Source organism: Lissotriton vulgaris, chromosome 3_1 (assembly GCF_964263255.1).
Source record: "Lissotriton vulgaris chromosome 3_1, aLisVul1.2, whole genome shotgun sequence".
Classification (NCBI taxonomy): Eukaryota; Metazoa; Chordata; class Amphibia; order Caudata; family Salamandridae; genus Lissotriton; species Lissotriton vulgaris.
The window spans coordinates 1,936,353,701-1,936,376,858 of NC_141689.1; the positions used below are offsets into that span (position 1 = coordinate 1,936,353,701).

The 23,158-nt window shown below is 43.5% G+C and overlaps 1 protein-coding gene across 3 annotated transcripts in view; it reads right to left on the reverse strand.

Moving 5' to 3' along the window:
* The window catches only part of SH3RF1 (SH3 domain containing ring finger 1), a 333,338-nt gene that overhangs the window by 17,417 nt on the left and 292,763 nt on the right, over window positions 1–23,158 (reverse strand). For 2 of the 3 annotated variants that reach the window (XM_086962419.1, XM_086962421.1), the window contains 5 exons: window positions 14,690–14,841; window positions 9,570–9,740; window positions 7,828–8,099; window positions 6,342–6,673; window positions 1,034–1,368 (listed from right to left, as the gene is read on the reverse strand). In XM_086962419.1, coding sequence (XP_086818545.1) covers window positions 1,034–1,368; window positions 6,342–6,673; window positions 7,828–8,099; window positions 9,570–9,740; window positions 14,690–14,841 — 1,262 coding nt within the window. The remainder of the gene's footprint in view (window positions 1–1,033; window positions 1,369–6,341; window positions 6,674–7,827; window positions 8,100–9,569; window positions 9,741–14,689; window positions 14,842–23,158) is intronic. The other variant, XM_086962420.1, reaches the window with a different exon arrangement.

Sequence of the window (23,158 nt, forward strand, 5' to 3'; positions counted from 1 at the left end):
ATAAGCACCGGTTGCGTCACAGATAGACGTATTCATTTTTTGTTAGGCATAGGGAAATGAAGTGATTTACCCAGAATCACAGGATGTTGAGGGTCCCTGCCGAGACTCAAACCCTGTTCCCCAGTTTCGAGGTTGACCGCCCTCTTTGATAACAATGCACATATCCGAACAGAATGATCACCAACCCTGCATTCACTCTAGCACAAAGGCTCTATACCAACAATGCATGTACACTGTGCCAACAATGCATATACAAGCACAAAAACCCATCTAACAATGCAACACAAGCACTTAGAATCTATTTACTAAGGATGCTTATGCCCATGAACACTAGAATAGTAAACCGATACAGGAAAACACTAAGAACCTCTCTGCAAACACTGCACGTGTGAAAAGCTGCCCCATAATAGATACTAAATTCTCTTTCCACCAGTAACATGCATGCCAAAATGTAGACCTTTGCTAATAGCACTATAGGTAAGCGTAGAATGGATATTTTCCTTTAGCAGTATACCTGTTCGAATGCGAAGGTCTATTCCTTCATATGCTCATGGTACATACAGAGGCCAGCTATCCCTAAACACCACCTCCAAGAGACAATAGGACTTTACACACTGCACATAATCACACAGTAGAGACTCCTTCATTGCACAAAAACCATCACTGTGGGGGAGGGAGGATCATAACTGAAACCATAGGCTCTCACTTACTGAACATGAATAAACATATGGCGTACGGCAAGGAGGGAGCAACTGGACAGATGTCAGGGATTAGCTTTTAGCAGTTAAAGTTTGCAAAATAAGTGGCAAAATTCAGATGAATGGATGATTTTGGGATCTTGTGTTTTTAGCCAATCAATTTTATGGGCTTGGGAATAGATTTGTAATAGCATAAAATACTTTAAGTAATGCATAAAAATGCCTGAGTATATAACTCACACACTGGTATGTCCACCAGATAACTATTACGCCATAGCTTTAACTCAGCACAACTTTGCTTCTAGCAATATGTTTTCCAGCCTATATTTACTTACCTTTCACAAACAACCGGCCTGGGATCGTTCAGCCCTGGAACCAGAGAAGAACATGGCTGTCTCGGCGGTGGAGCAATGGGTACACTGGTGTCCAAGGAGCTTGTCTTTCGATGGAGAGTCTCCTGAGCAGCTGCAGAAGTGTCACTGTCCACGGGGCAGGAGCCTGCTCGGCCATGGCTGACTCCAGCTGGCACCTCAGGTCCTACGGCGCCCTGAAGGGCCAGTTCCATTGTCCCTTGTTCCACTTCCTGGGTCGGCGACTGCGGCGGCGAGCCACGAGGCTTGCGCTTGGTAGAGGCTCCAGAAAGTAACTTTAGCAGACCCTTTTTCTCTTTCTGGAAAGGGAAATAAATCAAAAGTTAGGGAAATATATATGAAATTACATCATAAGAAAAGTAGCCTCCTGTCTCACAGACCAATTTTCCAATTCTAAAGAGGCACAAGCAAAGCTCATATGACCAACTGGGAGCCACGAAATGTTGTGGGGTTACACACAGGGTCCCCTGGTGAGAGTAAGGATGCCAACACTCGGAAGGCTGTGGCAAGGATGTGTTCAGTATACAATTCCATGGATGCCCTCTGATTGGGCCACTTCTGCATCATGCACGGTTTTCACTTCCCTCCATGTCCCCAGGACACCACGTTTCTAGCTCTTGAATAAAACCTTCAAATATGCCACATTCCAAAAGTGGGCGTTTTGAGTGGTTTTCCTCAATGGAACAATACAACTGCTAAATGATTTGTAGGAGAAGTGACTAGGTCTTGAAACTACGTCCCAAAGATCAAGAGCAAGGTGGGCATCTTGACATCATGAAAGCAAGCATCGCTCAAGTCCTTCACCGCTGCACTTTTCTGCAAAAGCATAACTAGCTGTGAACTCACTTTCTTGTATATTTAACCCCTTCGATGCTTATGACGGAACGGTTCCGTCATCAGCGTCGGTTGGGCTGTGCTGATGACTGAACCGTTCCGTCATGACCATACCCGTTTTTCGAATCTTCAGCACAGCGCGAAAATTTGTGCCACGCTGAAGAGGTTAAAATTTGTCATTGAAACTTTATTGAACTGTGTGGATTAAATTCAAAGACAAATAATTTACTTAGTATGCCACCTCAGTTAGGATTAGTTAAACTTCAAATATACGCTGCACAAGCGGGAAATGAGACTCTCCGAATGTAAGGCACCGCCGGGGTGGACTACTCTTGGCGGCCTCTGCTGAAACAGCAGAGAAGACACCAGACCAGGGCTGATCTAATTAAAAGGGAAAGGAGCACAACTTCACAGGACCCCACTCGCTGTCCAGCTACCGCTCGCCATCTATAATGCATGCAATCCCTCCTCGTGGCTCCAACAGCAAACCTGACAGAAGAAAGTAATAAAGAGACGGTGGGGCGCTGGAGACACAGCAAAGCAGAGCCCGCGAGATGTTTCTGAAGGTACGAATCCCAAGATACCCTTTTATGCTGTTCACAATGTGGCAAGCATTTGATGTTTTTTATCCACCGTGAAAAGAAATGTTTCAGAGCTGACACATTTCATCAGCTTGTTGTTGGCCAAAAGTTGCTTTTCCAAATGAACAGTGCAGAGATTCTCCAAAGCACAGAAAACATTTATTGAGCATTAAGTGATTACATGAATTTCCTTAACTGCGTGATGACAACTGAGACAGAAGGGTGAATAGACAAGCCCCCCTCCCACACACACACACATATATATATATATATATATATATACACCCACCAATCTTTCATGGATTATATTAGCTTGTGCAAGGTCAGTGTTTTCTTAGTACACACTAGAGGCTACTTGGAGGGGTAGGAAGAAGGTAGCTAGTGAGGTCATGAGAAGGAGAAGTCATATACGCGCTACAATAAGTTAAAGGTCATGAGGTGTTTGCGGGCAGTTTTTAATGAACCCCTTACACCTGGTCGTTGTTTTTAATTTAGTGGTTGTCGACACAGATGTTCGAGGTCAAGTCAAGCACAGTCACATATGTAGGGCGCCAAAATCCCAAGGTACCCTGGAGCCATGAGCGACAGCAGGAAGCCACAGACCGGCAAGGCCATGATAGACTGGTCTGGGTTTGTTTGTGCTCCTGTTGAGAGGGGATGCGGCCTAGCTGTTTGGTCCCTGTCAGTCTGCACGCCCTGTTGGATAATGGAGCAGGACCAAGACCGCTTTGCATATGGTTGTCTCCAGTCTGGAGTAGCGCAGTGAACATAAAACCAAGTCTAGGAGGCCAGTTTTCTTATTAAGTTCCTTGTACCTCTTTTGAGGGTAATGCAATGCCAGTATTAAAGTGGTACACAAAGGACTGAAAGCGAAATCAATGGGCTTTGTGTGTATAATGTATAATTAAAAAAAATCAAACTTGGGTTCTACGAAAGATGGTAGGTATAGTAAAGTAAGTTTACAAAGTCTATGTAAAGGCGGTACAATCTGTCCCAGATCTCTTTGCTTCACCTCAGGCTTAAGTGCAGCCACAAGTACACTGAAACATGATTTGAACAAACCTCTTAGTCTCACACACCACAGCAAACATCCCTCCTAAACCAAACTACAAATGAACACTGCCAACCAGACCGCAATCTGAGTAGCAGCTTACTTGTCCTCCCAGAAGGCGCTCTGGGGTCTTGTGAAGGCTATGAATGTGATACACAAATGCTACAATAAAATAAATTAGGTACCTGCATTAAATGAGAATTGAGATTTTACTGTATCATAAACTCTAGTAAAATATTTGGCATGGATTGGATAGATGTGACCAGAATAAGGGAGATCTATTTTAACACATGCATGTAAAGGTTGAATGCTACTTGGGTAAATATGCCTGAGACACACATTTGCGACAGACAGACACACACACACGAAAGGAGCACACACAATTCAACAAGTGACTAGAAGGAAAAGGCATGTTCCAACACACTATCATAAACTTAAACTTCCTTATTTCGAAAGAATGATTGAATTTCAATAAAATTCGGGTCTTCTATTTGAGTACTTATTTGCATGCACACAACATTCTGGAAACGCTACATGCTAGGATAATGTACTGTGCGCGCAAGGGAGAACATCATTTTAGTCTATGGCTTTTTGTGATACTGGGGCCGATTCAAAAAACATGTTCTGCAAGAGGTGTGACTAACTCCTGGAAATTAAATAATAAATCAGAGTTAAAGTCGCCGATAGGTAAATCCTTGCGACCGGAGTCCCTTGGAATTTCCTCAGACTATTGTCTTAAAACCATGAGCAGGGCTTACTATAGGCTAAAACCCCAAAGAGGATCGTCTCGTTTTTGGAAAATCACCGGCTGCAATCCTCTAATACCAACTTTGACTAAAGTTCATGATTAGTGCCTGAGAATATTGGGTGCAATGTGTCAGTGACGTTGTAGTGTTGATGATTAAACATAATTGTGCTACTGCACTCCGCTCATATCGGAGAGTGTGGCTATGCACGACACTCCACTAGTGTAAATTACTTTATTTGATTTGGTTTAAATCATAAAAAGAGCGGGTTAACCCCTAAAACACGTATTTGTGACTTAAAATTCATGAATAAATACAGGTTAATTTATAACTTTCCATTTAAAACATTTTTGATCATTAAAACAAAGGAACATAGTGCAATTAGTTCCTTTCCTTGTCCAGATAGGCCAGCTAAATGCAAACATCAGACTGTCTAATAATGATGCAAATGTAACATTACAATGATGCTCTCTAGGGCCCTTCAGTCAGACAAGAGAAGAAACAAACGTACTAATCCATTCATACACCACACAACAGAGGCAGAACAATAACATTTCAGAGAGAACACAAGTGCTCAACTTTGCCTGTCCAGTGGCATCTCTAAGCAGACGAAAGCGAGGATCACGCAGGACCCACATTGAGGATTATTTGCCACGTTAAGGATTATTTGCCACGTTATGGATTATTTGCCACGTTATGGATTATTTGCCTTCTTTATAGAAAGATCCGGTCTGGCCCGAGAAGATCACAGGGCACTAGTAGCTTGTTAACCTGCAATCCCCATCCATTATCACTTGCTCTAAAAAGTGCCACAGATAGAATCCCATAAACATTCCCAGAAAGCACACTTGCGGTTTTAGAAAGCTACTTTGATGTTAATGGCTTGCAAAAACAGATTACAATCTCTTAGTTGTTGATACAGCCTGGGCAAGCAAACAACAAATGCTTTCCTTTTTCAGGCTGTCAGTAATATCCGGGCTGGAATGCATTAAGCTCAAGTAAAACCAACGAAGAAACTCTAGTATTTGAAGTGATATACTATATAACTGGCGCATCACAAACTGTAGTCGCTAATATCATAAAAACCAGCACTGGCAAAGCCAATAGGTCTCGCCTCTGTCACCTACGGGCCTTCCCAATGGTATTTAGCAATGTTGTACAGCATCCTCGATGCTGTGCAGCATGGCTGCAACATGGCTAAAGAGGCCAACAGTAGAAAGACACAAGAAAAGAGGCTATGCTCCAGGGAAGGGACCAACACAGGAAGAAGGAAACCCCATACACGCTAGCAAATGAAAATCAAGCAAATGAAGAGTGACAATTAGGGCAACCAATGGTAAGGAACAGGTAAGCTCTGAGTCCATTATAAGCAGACTATAGTTTTTTTTGCGCAGACATTTACCATCTAAAACTAATTCACTGCTTAAAGTGCAAGATACGATAAAGGGATTGAATCCACATTCCAATTCCTCTTATTAAATGCAACTTGTTTCCCTCTTAATTATGAATCTGTTCAAAGGCCTAAAATAGCAGCATACCCATCTACATTGTCCCATGGGCAGAGAGTGCAAATTTGAGGACTAGGTGTCACTGGTAGGACAGCATATACCACAGTTACGAGGTCAACTGATCAGCGGGATAGAGTTTTGCTACATAACTTTGAAAAATACGCACATTTCTTATTTTAGAGTGGGGCAAAAGGGCTACCTGACTACACTAGAATAAAACGGACTACACTCAAAGCACTTGTGATTACCCATGAAGGCCCAGTAACACAACCGCCACTTTGGAAGATCTAATCCTATTGCAGAGTTTTTCTCTTGCAGCTCACCTTTTGAAAGAAATTAATTAACTCATAAGCTGAAAAAAATGTTAAAAATGTGTAAAGTTTTTGCTAAGTTTTCACAGAACTTTGCAGCAGCTGCAATAAAAACTCCACACATTCCCCATTCCTTTAAGGATCAAAATACCACATGCTATACTTACCGCTCGCAGCCTCAGACCCTAAGGACACAAACGGCAATTCACTGTATACTATTCTTAAAAGAGTTGGAGCCCACCTTGTCCTGTTTGTTGATTGTTGAATTCGCAGCAGATAATGCATTTTCTGGAGAGGCAGGTGAGCCTCTCCAACTTGTCTCTCCATCAAAAGAAGATGAAGAAACGCTGGAAGAGTTCATGGACGATGTCGCACAGGCCAGCGGAATGCTCCCTCTGTTGATATTCGCTGCGGCAGCCAAGTAGGCGGCAGATGTCGAGAGCTGAGGTTGTAGTTGCTGGGAAGAGGCTGAGTGATGGGGAGCGGTGGAGGCTGCAGGAATGAGGCAAGTGGAGGTCTGAACCTGGATTGGTGTCACCGCCGCAGTTGGCCGCTCCTGGCTGTGTATGGCTGCTGCACAGGAAGTTAGGGTGGAAAGGAAGCACAGAAAGATTCAGTTATGCCCAGGAGCTTAACTAAGAGAAATGGAGAAAGAGCTTGAGAATGTAATTTAAGGTACTACTACACTGAAAGAGATAAACAACATTGCCTCACAAATACTAAATAGATTTACATCCCCAAGACCACAAATGGTAAATTGAGGAGGAAGTTCTCTGCAGGCACTCGTTAAGAGGAAGAAACAGATGAGTGAATGTCACTGTCAAATCCTGAGAAGACAAATCATAACAATCTACGTCCTCTACTTCCACATCAGCCCTTTAAACTTGCTGGTCTTTCCCTGCTTCAACCAACAGCCCGCCTCCCTCGAGTACTTGAAACAAGTGGTATCACTTCACTGTTAGATTGCCCTCTCAGACGAGACGGGCTCGGATTGACACTCCTAGAGCGCTCGGTGGAACTCGAGAACACGCACTTGGGCAGACTAGCCTCCGGTGGAATGTGAGCATAGATGTGGAACCTGACAGCACTATATCCCCACACTTTCTCGTGAGAGCGGAAATTCCCACATCGATACAGATACTCTTGCGATAATTCATTCTGGAGAGCAAAGCTACCACAGTATTAGAACTGTCCCCTATGAAATGGGCTACTACTGGGGAAAGTGGGGACACTGATTTCCAACCTAAGACCAGAGACGTTTCCAGGATCAAATTCCACATGTTTTACGTGGTGAAATTTATCCTTAGGAAAACTGCGGAGTAGTAAAATAACACATGCACAAATACTGTATTACGTGAAATACGACGAGTTTCTGCCGAAATCTGCATTAGGAGGAAACTTAATCAGGACCTAGGTTGCTGTGGAGTGTAAACGCTAAGTATGCAAGCATTATGGCCACATATGGTTTTGTAGTTGGAAATATATACATGTCAGAAGGTATGTAAAATGTAAATATACAATATGGCAAAATTAGGGAAGGTTGGAGATATCCATATTTTGTTGAGGAGATCTAAACATCGTGTGGAGAGGAGGGGATGTGAAAACCGAGCAGCAGGTGGCTTGTAAATAATTATTAACAGGAGGCGGGATATGAACACTATATTAAGCGGGTTGTGGCATGGTTTATAATCCAATACACACTTTCAGTAAAGATGTGCAGCGCTTACCTGTTCTCACTGCGTTTCGTGCCTGGTTGACTGTCATTTGACCACTCATGTGCATCAGGACTTTGGCCTGCGGACTGGTCTGGATGTGTGTGGCTGGAATAACTGCTGTCGGCACACCATTCGAGTTCGCCACCTTGCTGAAGTCCACACCGTTCCCCTGGACTTTCTGACAGGGCCCCGCTGCCGTGGAAGGAGACACCATGGTCACCACCTGCCCTGTCTGTCCAGAGGTAGCCATGGCGGCCTTTGCTTGGCTGGCACTGGTCACTGCCCTAAAGAAGGGAAGAACATGTTTATGCTACTGAAGGACACGTTGCATTGCATACTGCCATTTTTTACGATAATAAGCTTAACATATACACCTCGTTTGAATTAACATATCAGAGTAACTTTGATTCAGACCTATCACTTAATCCATTTGTATTGGAATATTAGTGGCAATATCTGTTTTCGTGTCTACTGAAGCATAGCCTGGGCCTACAGAAGCAAAAGAGATGGGGCAGCAATTATCAATGTTGCCAGAGTGATAGCTCAGTGGAGAAAATACCTGTGGCAAGGATCAGAGAGCAACTTGCAAGTCAAGGGAGAAGTTTACTCTTCCGTCCTTTAGAGGTGGATTAAATAAGTAGCACTGAGTTTGCTGCTTAGGCCCTTTTTAGGCTCAAAGTGTGTTTGCTGTTCTGTGTTCAATGGTATCACACCGCACGGCCTGCAACCCTCCCCACAATGTTTCTAACAATTCTTATCATTTTATCCTTCCTCTACAACCCGCTTTAGCCTGGTACTTTGGCCTCATCCCTTGCCTACAGTTTGCCAATACTTCATTCTTCTGTCCTGCTTTTCTTAATAAACAGGCTATTACTTCTTATGGAAGAATGCCTGCAGGCTCCTGAACATACCTGGGTATATCTGAAAGATACTGTTTTGTACAAAGGCTGTACATACTGAAAGGCATAGACTAATGCTGGACTTTGGCTGATGAAGCCGTTCACTCCCCTTAGTTAAAAAGAGGCCCAGGGACTCAATGTATGAGTGAACCAAGAACCGAGCAAAACTTGTAACTTGAATTGACTCAAGGGAATCTTGCCAGCTTGATTTTGGGCCAAAGAGGGAGCAAATACTTCAAAAAGACACACGTTTTCCTTCTATGTCTAGTTACAGATCCCTTTAGAGCAGTGCATTACGTTTAGTATTTTAGGCATCATTGAAACTAGGTACAACAGACAAACTATGCTATTTGAGGACCAAGAGAAAGGACCATAAGCTGGGTAGGTTAACCCCATCTTCTTTAACCCTTTCCATGCTCATGACGAACCCCAGCCGTCATGCACTACGGTGCTCGTGTGCTGATGACGACTGGGGTTCGTCACGGCCCGCCCCTGTTCGTGCTGTTTACAGCACTCCAGGGGAATCGCGGCCGCATCAAAGGGATTAAACCTCAGGGCCCACTCTATAACTATCCGCTTCAGGGAGACGTGGCATTTCATAACTGCGGTGGAGCCCGGCCAGTGCAGGGTCCACTGAGGACTACTTCTTGGTTATGGGATAGACGCAACAAAGGACTGCGTGGCTGCAGAAGATTTCTTCATTACGACACTGGCTTGCATGGTGTCCATTTCTCATACTGTGTCATCTTTCAAAGCAGCCGTCTGTTGGCGCAATAGGCTAAGGTATTAACGGAAAAATCTATTTTAATAAATGCGAAACAACAAACTTCTGCTGTGCATTTCTTAAGGACCTACCTGGTGACTGCTGCAACATAGTTGCCAGGGAACACACCAATCTTGTTTGTGTGCATCGAGGTTCCTTTGAACCATCCGTCCTGACAGCGTTCAAACACTAAAAACATCTCGCCCTTCCGCAGCTCCAGTTCGTCTTCCTTCCGAGGGGCATATGGGTAGATAGCAACGTACCTGTAAAAGAAGTAAAAATTATTGTGGATCAGAAGCAAACAGCCTCCCTGGTGAAAAGAAATAAAACAAACATTGACAAAGCCAATACTTCTCGCCTTCAATCAATCAATTTTTTTATAAAGCGCGACTACTCACCAGTGATGGTCTCAAGACCTTTACAGATCTATTGGCTTTGCCAATGCTATTTTTGCTGATAGAGTTCAGCTTTTCCCCTCCCCACCCCCCATAAAATGCTGTTTTTAAAAAAGCATGGTGACATATATGCATCATCATCCATGTGCACGTACGAGTCATTACATTTGACAGCCTGAGTTTCACCTTGTGTGCCTCATAACCTGCCAGCCATGTTGTTTTGTACGCCGATCTAGGAATGGTAAAAAAGAATAATAGAAAGTGCACTGAAGTGATTTGTTTGTACAAAGGGGTGGTCCGACAACCAATTAGGGGAGTAGTGGGTGATGGAGTTTGGTCAAGTGAGCAGAGTTGGCTGCAAGAAAGGAGCCGTGCCAGTGCATAATTTGAGTCAGTTGTTTCCGGTGCTCGGTGCCGGCACTTAATTCTTAGCACGAGCACTTGTGACAGTCTACTACATGGTGGTGTTGTTTGGCAAATTTAGGAATGAGCACAACAGCAGCAGTTTATTAAATTAATATAATTACCAATCACTGATGCGTGCCATCCAAGCCATTCTTATAGCTTTGGGGCCCTTGAATAGTATAAACTGTCACACTTGATGGTTATTAGTTGTGTTGGTACTGTCATTGGCAGCGTTGGCAGGAGTAATGGATGGAGCAAGCTGTCGTGTCCTCCGGACGAGGGCCCTGGCACTTATCATTTTATAAATTAACCAGTGAGCAGTGAAGGACTTTGATGGAAAAACGAAAATGAGAAAAGTTAAAAATAACTGAGCAGGAAGGACAAAGGGAGAAACATGGAGGGATAGAAGAAAGAACTGACAGCTGGGAAGGGAGAAGTAACACAGAGTACAGGTTAAGGGGGTTGCAGTGGGGATGCAGCACATGGGGAAGAGAGCAAAAAACACACGCAAAGAGTGCTGATAGACAAAGAAACAAGTTGCTCCCTGAATGTAATTAGACAAAGGATAGAAGTCGTACAATCAAAAGAACAGTAAAGAAACATCCCAGGCCGAGTCATTTAATAAGAAAAAAGCAAATGTGATTTACAAGAAATCAACCAGTGATAAGCAATGGGATGGCCAAAGCCCACTTTAAATGTTCGTATTGGACACAATAAGTCTTTTCTGTAGGCAAGACCTAAAACATACAGTGTTCGCTATGACAACAAGTTACTACCTATACGATACACTATATGTAGCTTTACTAATTAGACAACATCCAAACTGGAGTTGGAAATCATCAAAATGTGCTGTAAAAAGCAGAACAAGGGATTACTAAGATATTTAACAAATACCAGAGTTATGACAGACAGAGAAACGTTTGCAGTGGGAAAGATTAACAGGCACATGCATCAAAAGAAAAACCGTTCGCAAACGGGCAGATTCTCAGAATCTGCTCCTTTGCGACCAGTTTTTTTGCATTTCGGATGCATAATTCCAAATGCAAAACTCACAATTTAAGTAATCTCTAAATTGCGATTACTTAAATTGCGATTGCATTTAAGGAATCGCAAATTGAGATTCCTTAAATGCAATGCTTTCAAGTAAACAAATTAGTGATTTCACAAATAGGGGGCGCAAATTACCATGAAGTTGAACTTCATGGTAATTTGCAAAAACTGTATAAAATACACTGTTGTGCCTTTTTCAAAATTTCATGTTGTGCTCACACATGCCCTTAGGGCATGTGTGCGCGCAACATATGTGCACAGATCAATTTCAGGGGTGCCACAGGGTGTAATTTTGACACCCTTGCACCCAGAAATTGCATGCGCAATTTGGGAGGACCTATTGGTACTCGCAAGTTGCGCATGCAATTTCCCCTTCATTCCTATAGGCCTGTAGGCCCATAGGAATGAACGGGAAGCCATTCCTTATTTGCGACTCGCAATTTGCGAGTCGCAAATAAGGAATGTGTAGGAATCGCTATTTTTATAGCGATTCCCACATGCATAGGCTTTTGCGAGTCCTTAATTGCGATTAATTTACTATCGCAATTAGAGACTCGCAAAATCCTACCTTGATGCATGTGCCTGAAAATGTTTACAACTATTTACACATCAATGGTTATCGTATTCTTTTTTTAAACTGTTGGGAAGAGAGACAGCAAAAATGGTTTCAGGTAATGTCAAATATATTTCCATGCTAAAAATGTGCCCAGTCCCGCTCGCCCATCTAGTTTATTTTGGCTACCATAGCTAAAATACTTTCCTGGTTTTTGTGAGACTGGATTACTTCGCTATTTTCACTCCGGCTCAGAGGAAGAGAACGACAGTGGGATTTCCGAAAAGTAGGCAGTGGAGACAGCACTGTGCTATGAATGAGTACATAAAACTAGCAGGAAAAGCACAGTGCCCACCAATGGGATTTGCTTTACATTTCCTGCATGAAACAAACATGAAACATACATATAACACTGGCTGGAGATACCTTAAATGGCAAATGCAGCAATGCAAATGGACAGTGAGGTCTTGACGCTTTATTACCCTGTACTACCTTTAAAGAAAATGACGTGCAAACGTTGCATCATTTGTGTGTGTGGTTGTAAGTGGTGGGCTTGGGCACTTAATTTTGGGATCATGAACTTATTTGTCATCATCAGACTTTGACCCAGGACAGAAAAAGGCAGAAAAGAGGAAATAGGAAAACAGTTACAAAATGAGAAAGCAAGGATGTAATCGACTCTGCCAGAGTGAGATAATGAGGCAGGCAGACTAGGATGCAGAAGACACACTTGAGGTAGAATCAAGACTAGCTTTGGCATTCAGCAAAGGTCTAAAAAAATCCTTGCGTCCCAGCAATGATGTAGGTTTAATTTTTAGGTCGAGCCTAGCGGCAGCGCACATACCCTGCCCGCTCTGCGAGGCATGCAATAGTCAAGTATGCTGTGGAAGCCTCGCCTTCTCTCCGCCTATATTTTTGATTGGCTGGTGTCATTGTCCTTGGTAAATGCTGGCTTGTTAGGCCCTTCTTGTTACTGCCCTGTCGCCATTTGTTACCTCTCATGAGGACTGGATCTTTTATGTGTGGCGTTACACGGTCTCCTTCATAAGTGTGTGAACGCTATTTTTTTATTTATACGTAGTGTGGTTCACTTTAGCGGCCGCAATTGTTTATTTAATTAATATGCTGCGCGGGCCGAAAGGGAGCATTTCTACTCACTAAGCAAACAAGCATTTGCAATGCAATAGTTCTCGCATTCATGCAAGTTTGAGCTATTGACATTGCAAATAACAATGCCTTTAATTTTTGTTTTCGTTTTAAAAACAGAAATAAAAGGCCTTGTCATTTACAGTGCCAATAGCTTAAACTTGTGTAAATGCGAGACCTATTGCATTGCAAATGCTTCTTACATTCTGCACTCACTGCAAGAAAGCAACACCCCCGTAACCTTGTCATAATTAGCTATATTGTTCTGCCTACATCAGGATGAAATTGGAAAGATGTTAACACATTCATAGTCAATGAACCTTAGGTTAATACATTCACTTCAAGTGATTATTCCAATCTTTGCTGACATCTTTGCTGTGGTGCAAGGATGCTTAAATTACCACTCATTCTACCAATCATCAGGTCTGCTTCAAATCCGAGTCACACAAAGGAATACGCTTTCAGATTCCGCTCACAATTTAAAACAAGTGCCTTTTTTTTCTTTAAAGGGTCAATCGGAGTTGTCTTCGGCGCGCTGCTGCTATTTCTGACAAATGAAACTGTAGCCAATTCAGATGCGGTCATACACTGGAACAGGAACTGAACGTGTGACTAAGTAAAATTGATACTGCGCAGTTGCTCCTTGTTAAACTACCAGCACAATTCATGAGGCCCACTACTGCACAAAACTACAATAAAAGGAGAAGCGTAACATAGAAAAACGTATCCAAAAGGCTGCATTATCCACCGCTTGGTACAGCTTGGAAACACCAGCCCAACATCAATATTGCAATTTTCTTCCATTTAAATCAAATCAGCAAAATTCAAATTCATGGCAAGCTGAAGCGTAAAATATAAATTTCCCCTGTCCTTTAAGCCCATTCTACTCGCTCTGACTAGGATCAGATATTTCAATGGAAAAAGCCTGTGGAGAAAGCAAAGTATCCACTGCCGCCATGGTTGCCAGTGCCCATATTCACCAGGGACTGTGAGTACCTCCCATCTCACACCACCTCACCTAGCAATCACACATGGGTAACATAAGAGGCAGGGGAAGCTAAGCTGACCGAGCCTTGCTGGCCCGTCCTCTCACCCAACATCAGCCAATCCCAGCCTGCCACTGACATAAGCCGTAGATGTTCACATTAAACACAAAATGCTCCCATGTCCGGCTAGCATGGGTTCTGCGAGATTGTGTTATCACACACTTTTCTGCAGGGACTTCGGGCACTGCACCAAGCCATATTTTGGTACAGCATGCACGATTCCCTTTTAATAAAGCCTTAACTTATTACATTCAATAATACAGAGCTGCATGGCTCAGTACATGCCGACTACATTGCTGTACAAAAGTACATTTAGGAAGCTGTCCAGATCCACTGTGTGTCCCATACTCTCCATGTGTTTACTTTTGGTAGACAACAAATGGGAAAAGTTGCGACAACTCCAAGAAGGTTGGACATCATTGTCTGAACTTTCCACTGTTAATGGTTTTTGTTATATCAATAGCATAGTACGAAAGAGTAGACACAGGACTAATTGGTTGACCTTAAAAGCTGCAGACATTCAAAGGTAAGTTCAGAATTCACAATTAAAAAGAAGAGTCCTGCAGATATGGCAAAGAAAGTACAATGACTAGTAGACTCGCTTGAAGGCTACTTACACACTTGGGCGGTTCTGCGATCTTAAGGTTGCAATTGGGTCGATGGACGGGGGCGCCGGCCTTTGTCCCGCTCCCGAAGAGGAAGCAGCAGCAGATGTGGAAGCTATGACAGCAGCCAAAGGAGGCGGCGGAAGGAGAGGCGGGTTTAGATCCTAAATAAAAGAAAAAGAGAGAGGTGGGTAAATTTATACTTAATGTTACATGGGAAGACGTAATTTTCTTCTACTTTCTTTGGAGAAAGCCTGACTCTGCTTATTTGTGGGTTCCCCTTTTGCTTATCACACTTTAATTTGGAGAAAAAAAATGTGTTATTCCCGCCTAGGGTCACAGGGCCAACTTTACATAAAAATATGATGCTCCAGCAATCAACTGAAGATTAATTCACTCATGCTAATTTTGTCACCAATTTCCGATGCAAGAAACAGGCTCAATTATCTCGGTCCTTAACTAGCTCACCTGCTCAGCAGGTCTGAACTCAGCGGCTCTTTCAGTAACCTAAAACTGAGCATCAAGGAACAGCTATTCCCCACCAATGGGCCCCGGCCTTTGAAGTGTGGGTAGGCAGGGCAAGTGCAAGGTCAAACCACAGCCTCGCGCTATTGTGGCCACTTTCCCTCCTTCTTCTCCATCGCATTAGCGCCCTTTGAAAGTCAGCCATATCTAAACGAGCCATCTTCAGCGAGCACACCAGTGAAAGGATGCGGTTCTGCTCGAGAGGGCAGGCCATAATGGGGGGGGTTCTCTCTCAGAGATCCTGTTCCCTTTGATAATCAATGGAGCAATTGTTACTTTCCGATCCATAAAACCTCAGCTACTTCTTTTTGAGGGGGAGGGAGCTCGAGGCTGACACCCCTGGGAAAAGCGAGGACACAAAATCATGCATCGCCCAAAAACAACATCCTTGGTTCGAAATAGGCCATTTAGCGGTTAAAAGTAAGAATGATCACAAAATACAAAAAACATGGGATGCAGAAAAAAGGCATGGGTTTTACACATCAACACGATCTTAAAATATAATATGCTTATTGTGGGAGAAGTCTGTGGCAGTCCCAGACTACGGTCATAAAAGTTAAATATTAACTCGCAGGAGGAAATTTCAATTAAAATATATTTATTCTTACATAGTTGACCTAAGAATTATATGTTGTTTTATAGGCTATGTAATGAAAACCAAATTGTTTCAGATTTACTATGCCCAGGTGGTCTGTGCTCAGGGATTTGAACCAGGCTTCCAGATGTTAACTGCTGGCCAGAGTTAGAAACACCCATTTTAATGTTTAACCTCGCAAACTTGTATGTTCTGTAGAGTCGTAAGCTCACAAAGGCCAACACCAAATGTATTTAATATATAAAACAGTGAACTGGTATTTTAACTGTTGGGGTTTTCAATGCTTACTTTTTTAGCATTAATATTTGTTGTGGCATTTGTTTTGTTTAAATAATTCTGCCTGCCTCTATGGACCATGCAGGCTGCAGTTTTCTAACTTGCCAGCTGTGATCCGCGGGATCACATTCCTGCTTTTAACATATATGAGGAGACACTGGGAGCTCTGGTAGATGGACATCTCGAATCATCAGTGTCGGTCGACACGCAGCCTAATCTTTGTCATTTCTCAGAGATTTCCAGCACTGCTTTGAGGCAACAACCAGGGCAACACAAAACAGATACTCCAGTTGCTCCACAATTTGGTTGCCCAGTGGTTCTCTGTTGAAAACCTCTCCACACATCTCTAACATTGCAGCAGCAACCTAGCTGTGCCAAACCGTTCTACTCAAATAACTCTTTTTTTAATTTTTATTGGGAGAACTGTGGATCTTGCTTATTAAAACCCCTGCGCATGCACTACCACCCTGTTGGTCCCAAATGCCATTTCTAGAACATAGGGTGGATCTTCTATGTTTCAAAAAGTGGGGCATTTGCTGTTTCTACCTCTGGGTAGGAGACGTATGTGCTCAATCCTGTCCAACAAATGTTGGCCTAATAATAAACAATTTGCAGGACACTGCTTACAAGTCAAGCCTACAGGCAGCCTACAGGTTGCAAATGTATTGGCATTTATATAGCGCACTACTTACCCGTAGGGTCCCAAGGCGCTTCGACCGCTGCGAAACCCTTCCTGGCTTCCCTGAGAGATGGTCTCTTAATGGGTATCTCCAGGGTGAGACCAGGCATCCCCGGCGGTCTGGTGGGGCCGTTAGTGAAGATGAGGCAAGCTAATGCCCAGAGTTGCCGAGTGTGATCGCTGATCAGAGTGGGCACCGAGGCGAGAGAATTATCGAGTCCGCTGACCAAGGTCCAGAAACCTGCCGCGCCGGGAATCGAACCCTGGTCCCGGGCCGTCCTCTGCTCTCGGGTCTGCCGCCTCTAACCAGTGAGCCACTCTACTTCACTGGTTCGCAAGGCAGAAAGGAAATCTTTTTTTAGTTCTGTCCAAAAACAGCTTTCACTTTATTGAAAGACCATATTTCATCATTATTACAAATAAATATATATATCAGAAAAAGCAAGTGAGTGGGGGTTTAGGTCCGCCTACTTCAACTATTCGCTTGCATGCTTTTTGCTCTGGTATTCATTGATTGGATGGCTGGTTATCAAGTGTTGGACCTGCCCTCAGCACTTTGAGGATGTTTACATCATGCCATTACATATCCCACTGAGGCATTGGCGAGAAGTCAGAAAGTTGTTTGTGTCATTTCCAACTCCTCATTGCTCTTAAGAATGCCGTATGCTCACAATAGTAATGCCAGCAGCTTTTCGCCATGCAGCCACCTTTGGCTTATACCAGGTCACTCCTGACTAATTCAGCGCACCTAGCAGGTCCCCTCATGCTTCCATGATGCTTTCACCAGGCCGCTTCGGACTAATTCCACGCACCTAGAAGGTCCCCTCATGCTTCCATGATGCTTTCACCAGGCCGCTTCGGACTAATTCAGAGCACCCAGCAGGATCCACATGCTGCTGCCTCTATGACTAGCTCTCCACGTGCAGTATCAGCTTTGATCCCTTCACACTCCCTTGTTGGTGTTGACATTGCACACTTTTTGTTTCAAGTCCACAACAGGGCCTCTATTCACCAATTCGGAGCACCCCGTGGGCCCTCATGCTACCACAAACTGCTGACTGTCCATGTGCAGAATTGACATTGTATCCAGACTGCTTCCAAGCCCACCGGGCTTCACCGGGTGACTGCATTGAACCACACACCCTCACACAGCATGGACTGCCTGTGTTTTACCCCCAACATTGCAAACTGCCCATGTGCGGAGTCAGCATTGCACCCCTCCTTGACCAACATTGGTATTGGCATTGCATCATTCATGCTTCCAGCACATTGGCCCTCACACATCGAGGACTGCCTGTGTTTGGCCCTCTAATCTGCTGGCTGCCCATTTGTGCCTTCCAGCCCCCTCCCTCCTGAACGACAATGTGTGGCATCCGCCAATCTAAACTGCTAGCTCCCTGTGCCACATCTGCCACACCTCACACAGCCTGCTGTCCATGTGCGACTTCCCCTCCCAGACCAATAAGGGACCATTGCAACTCCTACTAGTGTTTGTGGAATAGTCACTGGCAAAGCCAAAAGGTTTAGCTTCCAATTTCATATATAATACAAACCTATTGGTCTTGTCAATGCTTGTTACTTATGTGTCCACTGGATGAACTGCTTCCCAGTTGCTTTACTCGGAACACAAACAATCTTGCTATGAGAGCTACCAATGGCACTACTCTAGTTCTGCTGCAATATACGCAGGGTGCATTTTAGAAGCGTACAAGACACATTGTGCTACCACACCAAACAGCCTCACCATCATACATTCAGAAAGACCTTAAAAACCTCTCTGTTTGACCAATAGTTATACTTTTAATACAAGTATTTTATCTGGCGCCAATAAATCTACCTATCTAAGTGAAACCCTGCCGTCTATAAATACCATTGCCACATGACAGTGGCAGTGGGCCCAGAATGCATGGAGGGCGTTTGTGAGTGCTGCATATTATGTGTCCATGGTGGTCATTCGAATCAGCTTATTTCCCATTCAAGGGTACAATGTTTGGCATCTGGTGCACCTCGCCCTTGGAAAGACCAGAATTTGGGTGATCTTAAAACATGTGCAGGGGTGAAAGGGAGTCTTTGGTAAGGGCTTGTTAAACCCCTTGCCAACGCTCACTGGACCTTCCCTCTCCCAAAGCGGATGCAATATTCCTACACCGTAGAACTTTCTGCTGCTCAATAGGTGGCCTGCACCCAACTCGGAGGTAACATTTTAGTCATATGGTAAGAAAATGATCACATGCAGTTTCTCATAATTGGACTCAGTTACTGAGTAAAGCTGTAGTGTTGCACTCATTCACACGCTCTTCTATATTTAAACAACGATGAGTAGATTTTTAAACTCGTTGTACTAGTAGCTCTGGCTAAAGCAAGCAATAGCAAAAGCCAATGTGTCTGCCTTGGATGCTAGAGTTTTGGCTTTGTCATTGCTTGTTTTGTTAAGGTTTTGTAAAACTTTAATGTTGGGTAGGTCAAAGATATTCACCAATATAAACAAAACTCTGTTGATGTCCTCCCTGTGAAAGATCAACATTCTGTCACTTACAGTGAAATACGCCAGTGGCTGAAATGGGCTGACCAATGGGCTGACCCACCGCCCCATAGTGGGCAGAAGGAAAATATGAATGACACCACAAACAGACCAATGGGTGAAGAGAGCTGGCTGAAAGTCCCTGTAAGTAAATACAATATTTATATAATTTCAGTAAAATTAGGAGGTCTGTGCTAATGCCAGGTCTGAATAAAGATTCAAGGAGTATGGTAATCGCAGTGACAATTTTCAAATGCAAAACACATAGCAGTCATTGACCTAAAGTAATGTTAACTCCAACAACATTACCTGTACACAGGAGAAAAAAAACTCAGGAGGAACATTTAACATTTTAAAAATGTGTTTTGACGAGCACCTGTAAAAAAGGTTTATAAAGCGGTTTTACAGATTTCTCAACACGACAAGCATTGCTTACGGAAGAAAATATTTACAGACCAGCGCCCAGGTGTTCCAGTCAAACAATGAACCGAGGAAAACTAAGATAAGTTAAAGTAATAGGTTTTTTTTCACTGATCATTAAACATTTAGGGAGCGCACCCTCAGTTCAACAAGGTGAACAAGAGTCCCCGTTCTACCGTGTACACCTCAAAGCTATTGAACTTCTGCTTCGAAATGATAAATGAGCAATTATCACCTGCTGGGAATCTGAGCTCCTGAGCATTGATTACCACCCAGGGTTAACAAGAATCACAAGAGTTCGAAGAAAAAGTACTGAGTGCAAGGTCTAACTGCCTGTCACATTCAAAGGTTGTGACGGCAGCATTCTAACGAGAATCGATAGCTTTCCCATGGCATATGCAAGACACAGGGAAACTCATGAACTTTACTTGAAGCACAATCGTTACCTTCCCTTTTTCACGAGCATTGCCAAAGCCAACTGGTCGAGCTTTGCCTTCATACATTCTTCTATTCATATGAAGGGAAAGCAACAAATTATAATCCTTCTACATACAAATTTTAAATCTAACTTTTTAAAGATGTCTCCGATAAAAATATACATTCTCAACTCCCTTCTATTTCTGTATCATGCGCTCAAGGTAACCAGCATCAGACACCTTTGTTTCCTCGGATCAGAGTTGGCAGGATGGCATGCAGATTGGATGAAGGGCTTCCAAGAAGTTCTTGATGTGAAAGGCTGCCTTCCAGCACCTCCTGTCACGTGACCCAGAACACTTCATATGGGCGCTAAAAAGATAGTGTTCTAAAGTCCATTCAGAAAAACTATTGTCACGTTCAAGCTGAAATGCCAATAAGTTAAACTTCTAATTCCATGATGCTCCTTTCAGTTTAAGTACTCTTTCGTGATGAGGTTTAAACTTGGCACTTTAGAATATGGGGCAGATAAGGACGAGTTTATTCTGTCACTTGATGCCGAGAAGGCATTCGATCATGTCCTGTTGCAGTTCTTGAAAGGAACATTGGAAGCAGTAGGCCTTGGTCCTCGCTTTAGGCTTTTGGGGATGGGTGGAGAGCTGCAATATAAACCCTTCGGCTAAAGCGGGGGCTAATGGTTGCAAGTCAAAACAATTCACTATAGGCAGGGGCACAAGACAAGGTTGCCTTCTCTCTTCTTTAATGTTCAATTTAACGGTAGAACCCCTGCCCAGTAGGTTTTGGCTAACACAGTGCTTAATTTGTAGAAAAATAAGTGCCAGGACTCTCGTCAAGAGGCCACTGCACCTAGCACCACCCCATTGCCCCTGTCATGCAGCCATAACATCACAACTTCTAACCATCACACACCAATAAGTGTGACAATTCGGACTTTTTGGGGCCCCAAAGCAATAACAATGGCTTGGGAAGTAGGTATTGGTCATTTTTAATGTATACTGGATTAGAAATTGACTGTTCTGGTAATCTTTAAATTAGCCAGACAGCATCACCTTGTGGCAGACTGTCACAAGCACAGATAATGACAATTAAGTGCCGGTGCCGAGCCCCGGAAACCACTAGCTCAAATTAAGCACTAGGCAAACAATAATATCGATAGGGTTTCACTGGGACAAGGAATCCACAAAATAGTCATGCATGCCAATGACATTATGGCCATCGGGATAAACCCTGAATCTTTCATTCGGACCTCGATGTCAGTAGTGGATGAATATGGCACAGTAACCAGAGTCAAAATTACTATTGATCAAACTGGGCACTCACCTCTCTCATCCCAAGGGATTAGATGACCTGGTGCCGGCAGCAATTCTCATTTCAATAGTCCACAGCCTCCATCCCATATCTAGGGATGACAAATGCTCAGATATGAGAGTGGGAAACCTATTTGAATTAGGACTGCCAAATCGAAATAAAGCATAAGGGACGTCAGATCTGGCACGTGGGAGGGGTGTCGTTGACAAGACACATCAGTAGTTAAAATGTTGTCACTACCTTGCACTTCCTACATGTTCTCTGTTCTACCATTGACAATCGGAAGATCTCTCCAGCACAACATACAGACTATCACAAACAACCTCATCTGGGAAGGGAAAAAACATAGGATTGCCTCGCAAACTCGACGAAAAGCACATAGGGAAGGCGGTGCAGCACTAACCAACATTAAACGCTATTACCAGGTCTCACAACTAAGATACAAAAGCAGAATGGACACAATCTCGATCGGAGAAGCCCTGGTGCTTTATGGAACAGACTCTTAGAGAGTATACATAGGTCAGGTCTCCTGGATTCTTACAAAAGACTACAGCAGGGCCCTATAGGACTTCCCCATAATAAGGAAAACCCCATTAGTGTGGGGGAAAGTAACAAGAAATAAAAAAGGGCTCGTCATTTCTTTCCCTATTGGCACAGATCCTGGGTTTCCCGAATTTGACCCAGTCTAGAAAGAAAGATGCTTTGAAATATGGGGGCAAGCAGCTGTGATAAGTTTGTAGACTCAAATTAGATCCTTCCTAGATAATCACATGCTTTATTAAATACCAGAATCGGAAAGATTACGCTATGTCCAAATGAGAGACTGGACTACGATCCCCAACATTAAACCTTAAGCTTTCCCAAACTAACCTTGAACAGTGGCTACTATCACTGTAAAAGCAACAGAAAACTTGTGCCAGATCTGTACAAAGAACTATCCCAGAATGAGACAAAAGGTTGGGAGCTATCCTACAAGAGTAGAATGAGGAGTTCACTAGAGAGTGGAATACAGCTAGCATTGCATTGCCATTACAGAAGAAACAATGTACAAACCAACTACTCACTGGTACCACACCAAGCAGAAGAGGTGGGAATGGAATGGGAAAAACGACACAGCAGGAAATGTTTAAGGAGCTGCGACACAGATGGTACACTAGCACACATTCTATGGGAATGTCCGAAATTGCAGTATTACCGGTGAGAGGTCCTGGATGCCATGGACTGCATGTGGCAAAATCAAATACCTGGACTGCCAGCATATATCATGCTGGATGTGTCCAACCCCAAATGGACCGGCTACATGCTACAAAGGAGAAGATGATGCCTCTGCTCTGCACGTCTAAACAACTGAGTTACAGAACAAAGAGAGATCCACAGACACTAGGGTCTGGCTACTTAGAACATGGCATACATCTGGCAGGGAAAAAATATCAAACACGCCCCAATATGTCCCATTAATACAGTTCCTATCCCCGGAAATGCGAAACCTGCCTGCACAATCTGCATTCCTGAGAATTATAACCATGTAGCTACCACACAGACTTTGATATTTACTGGTCTGCAGATACAGAGAATGTATTATCGTTCCTTTCTCTTTAGATGTGAGGAATAGGTGTCAGTAAGGGTGGGTGGATGGAAGCGATCACCTTGCCGGCCTTTGAACGTAGGCAAGAAAGAGTATGTGTTACCACAGCGTATACTTAAACAATAAAACATTTGAAC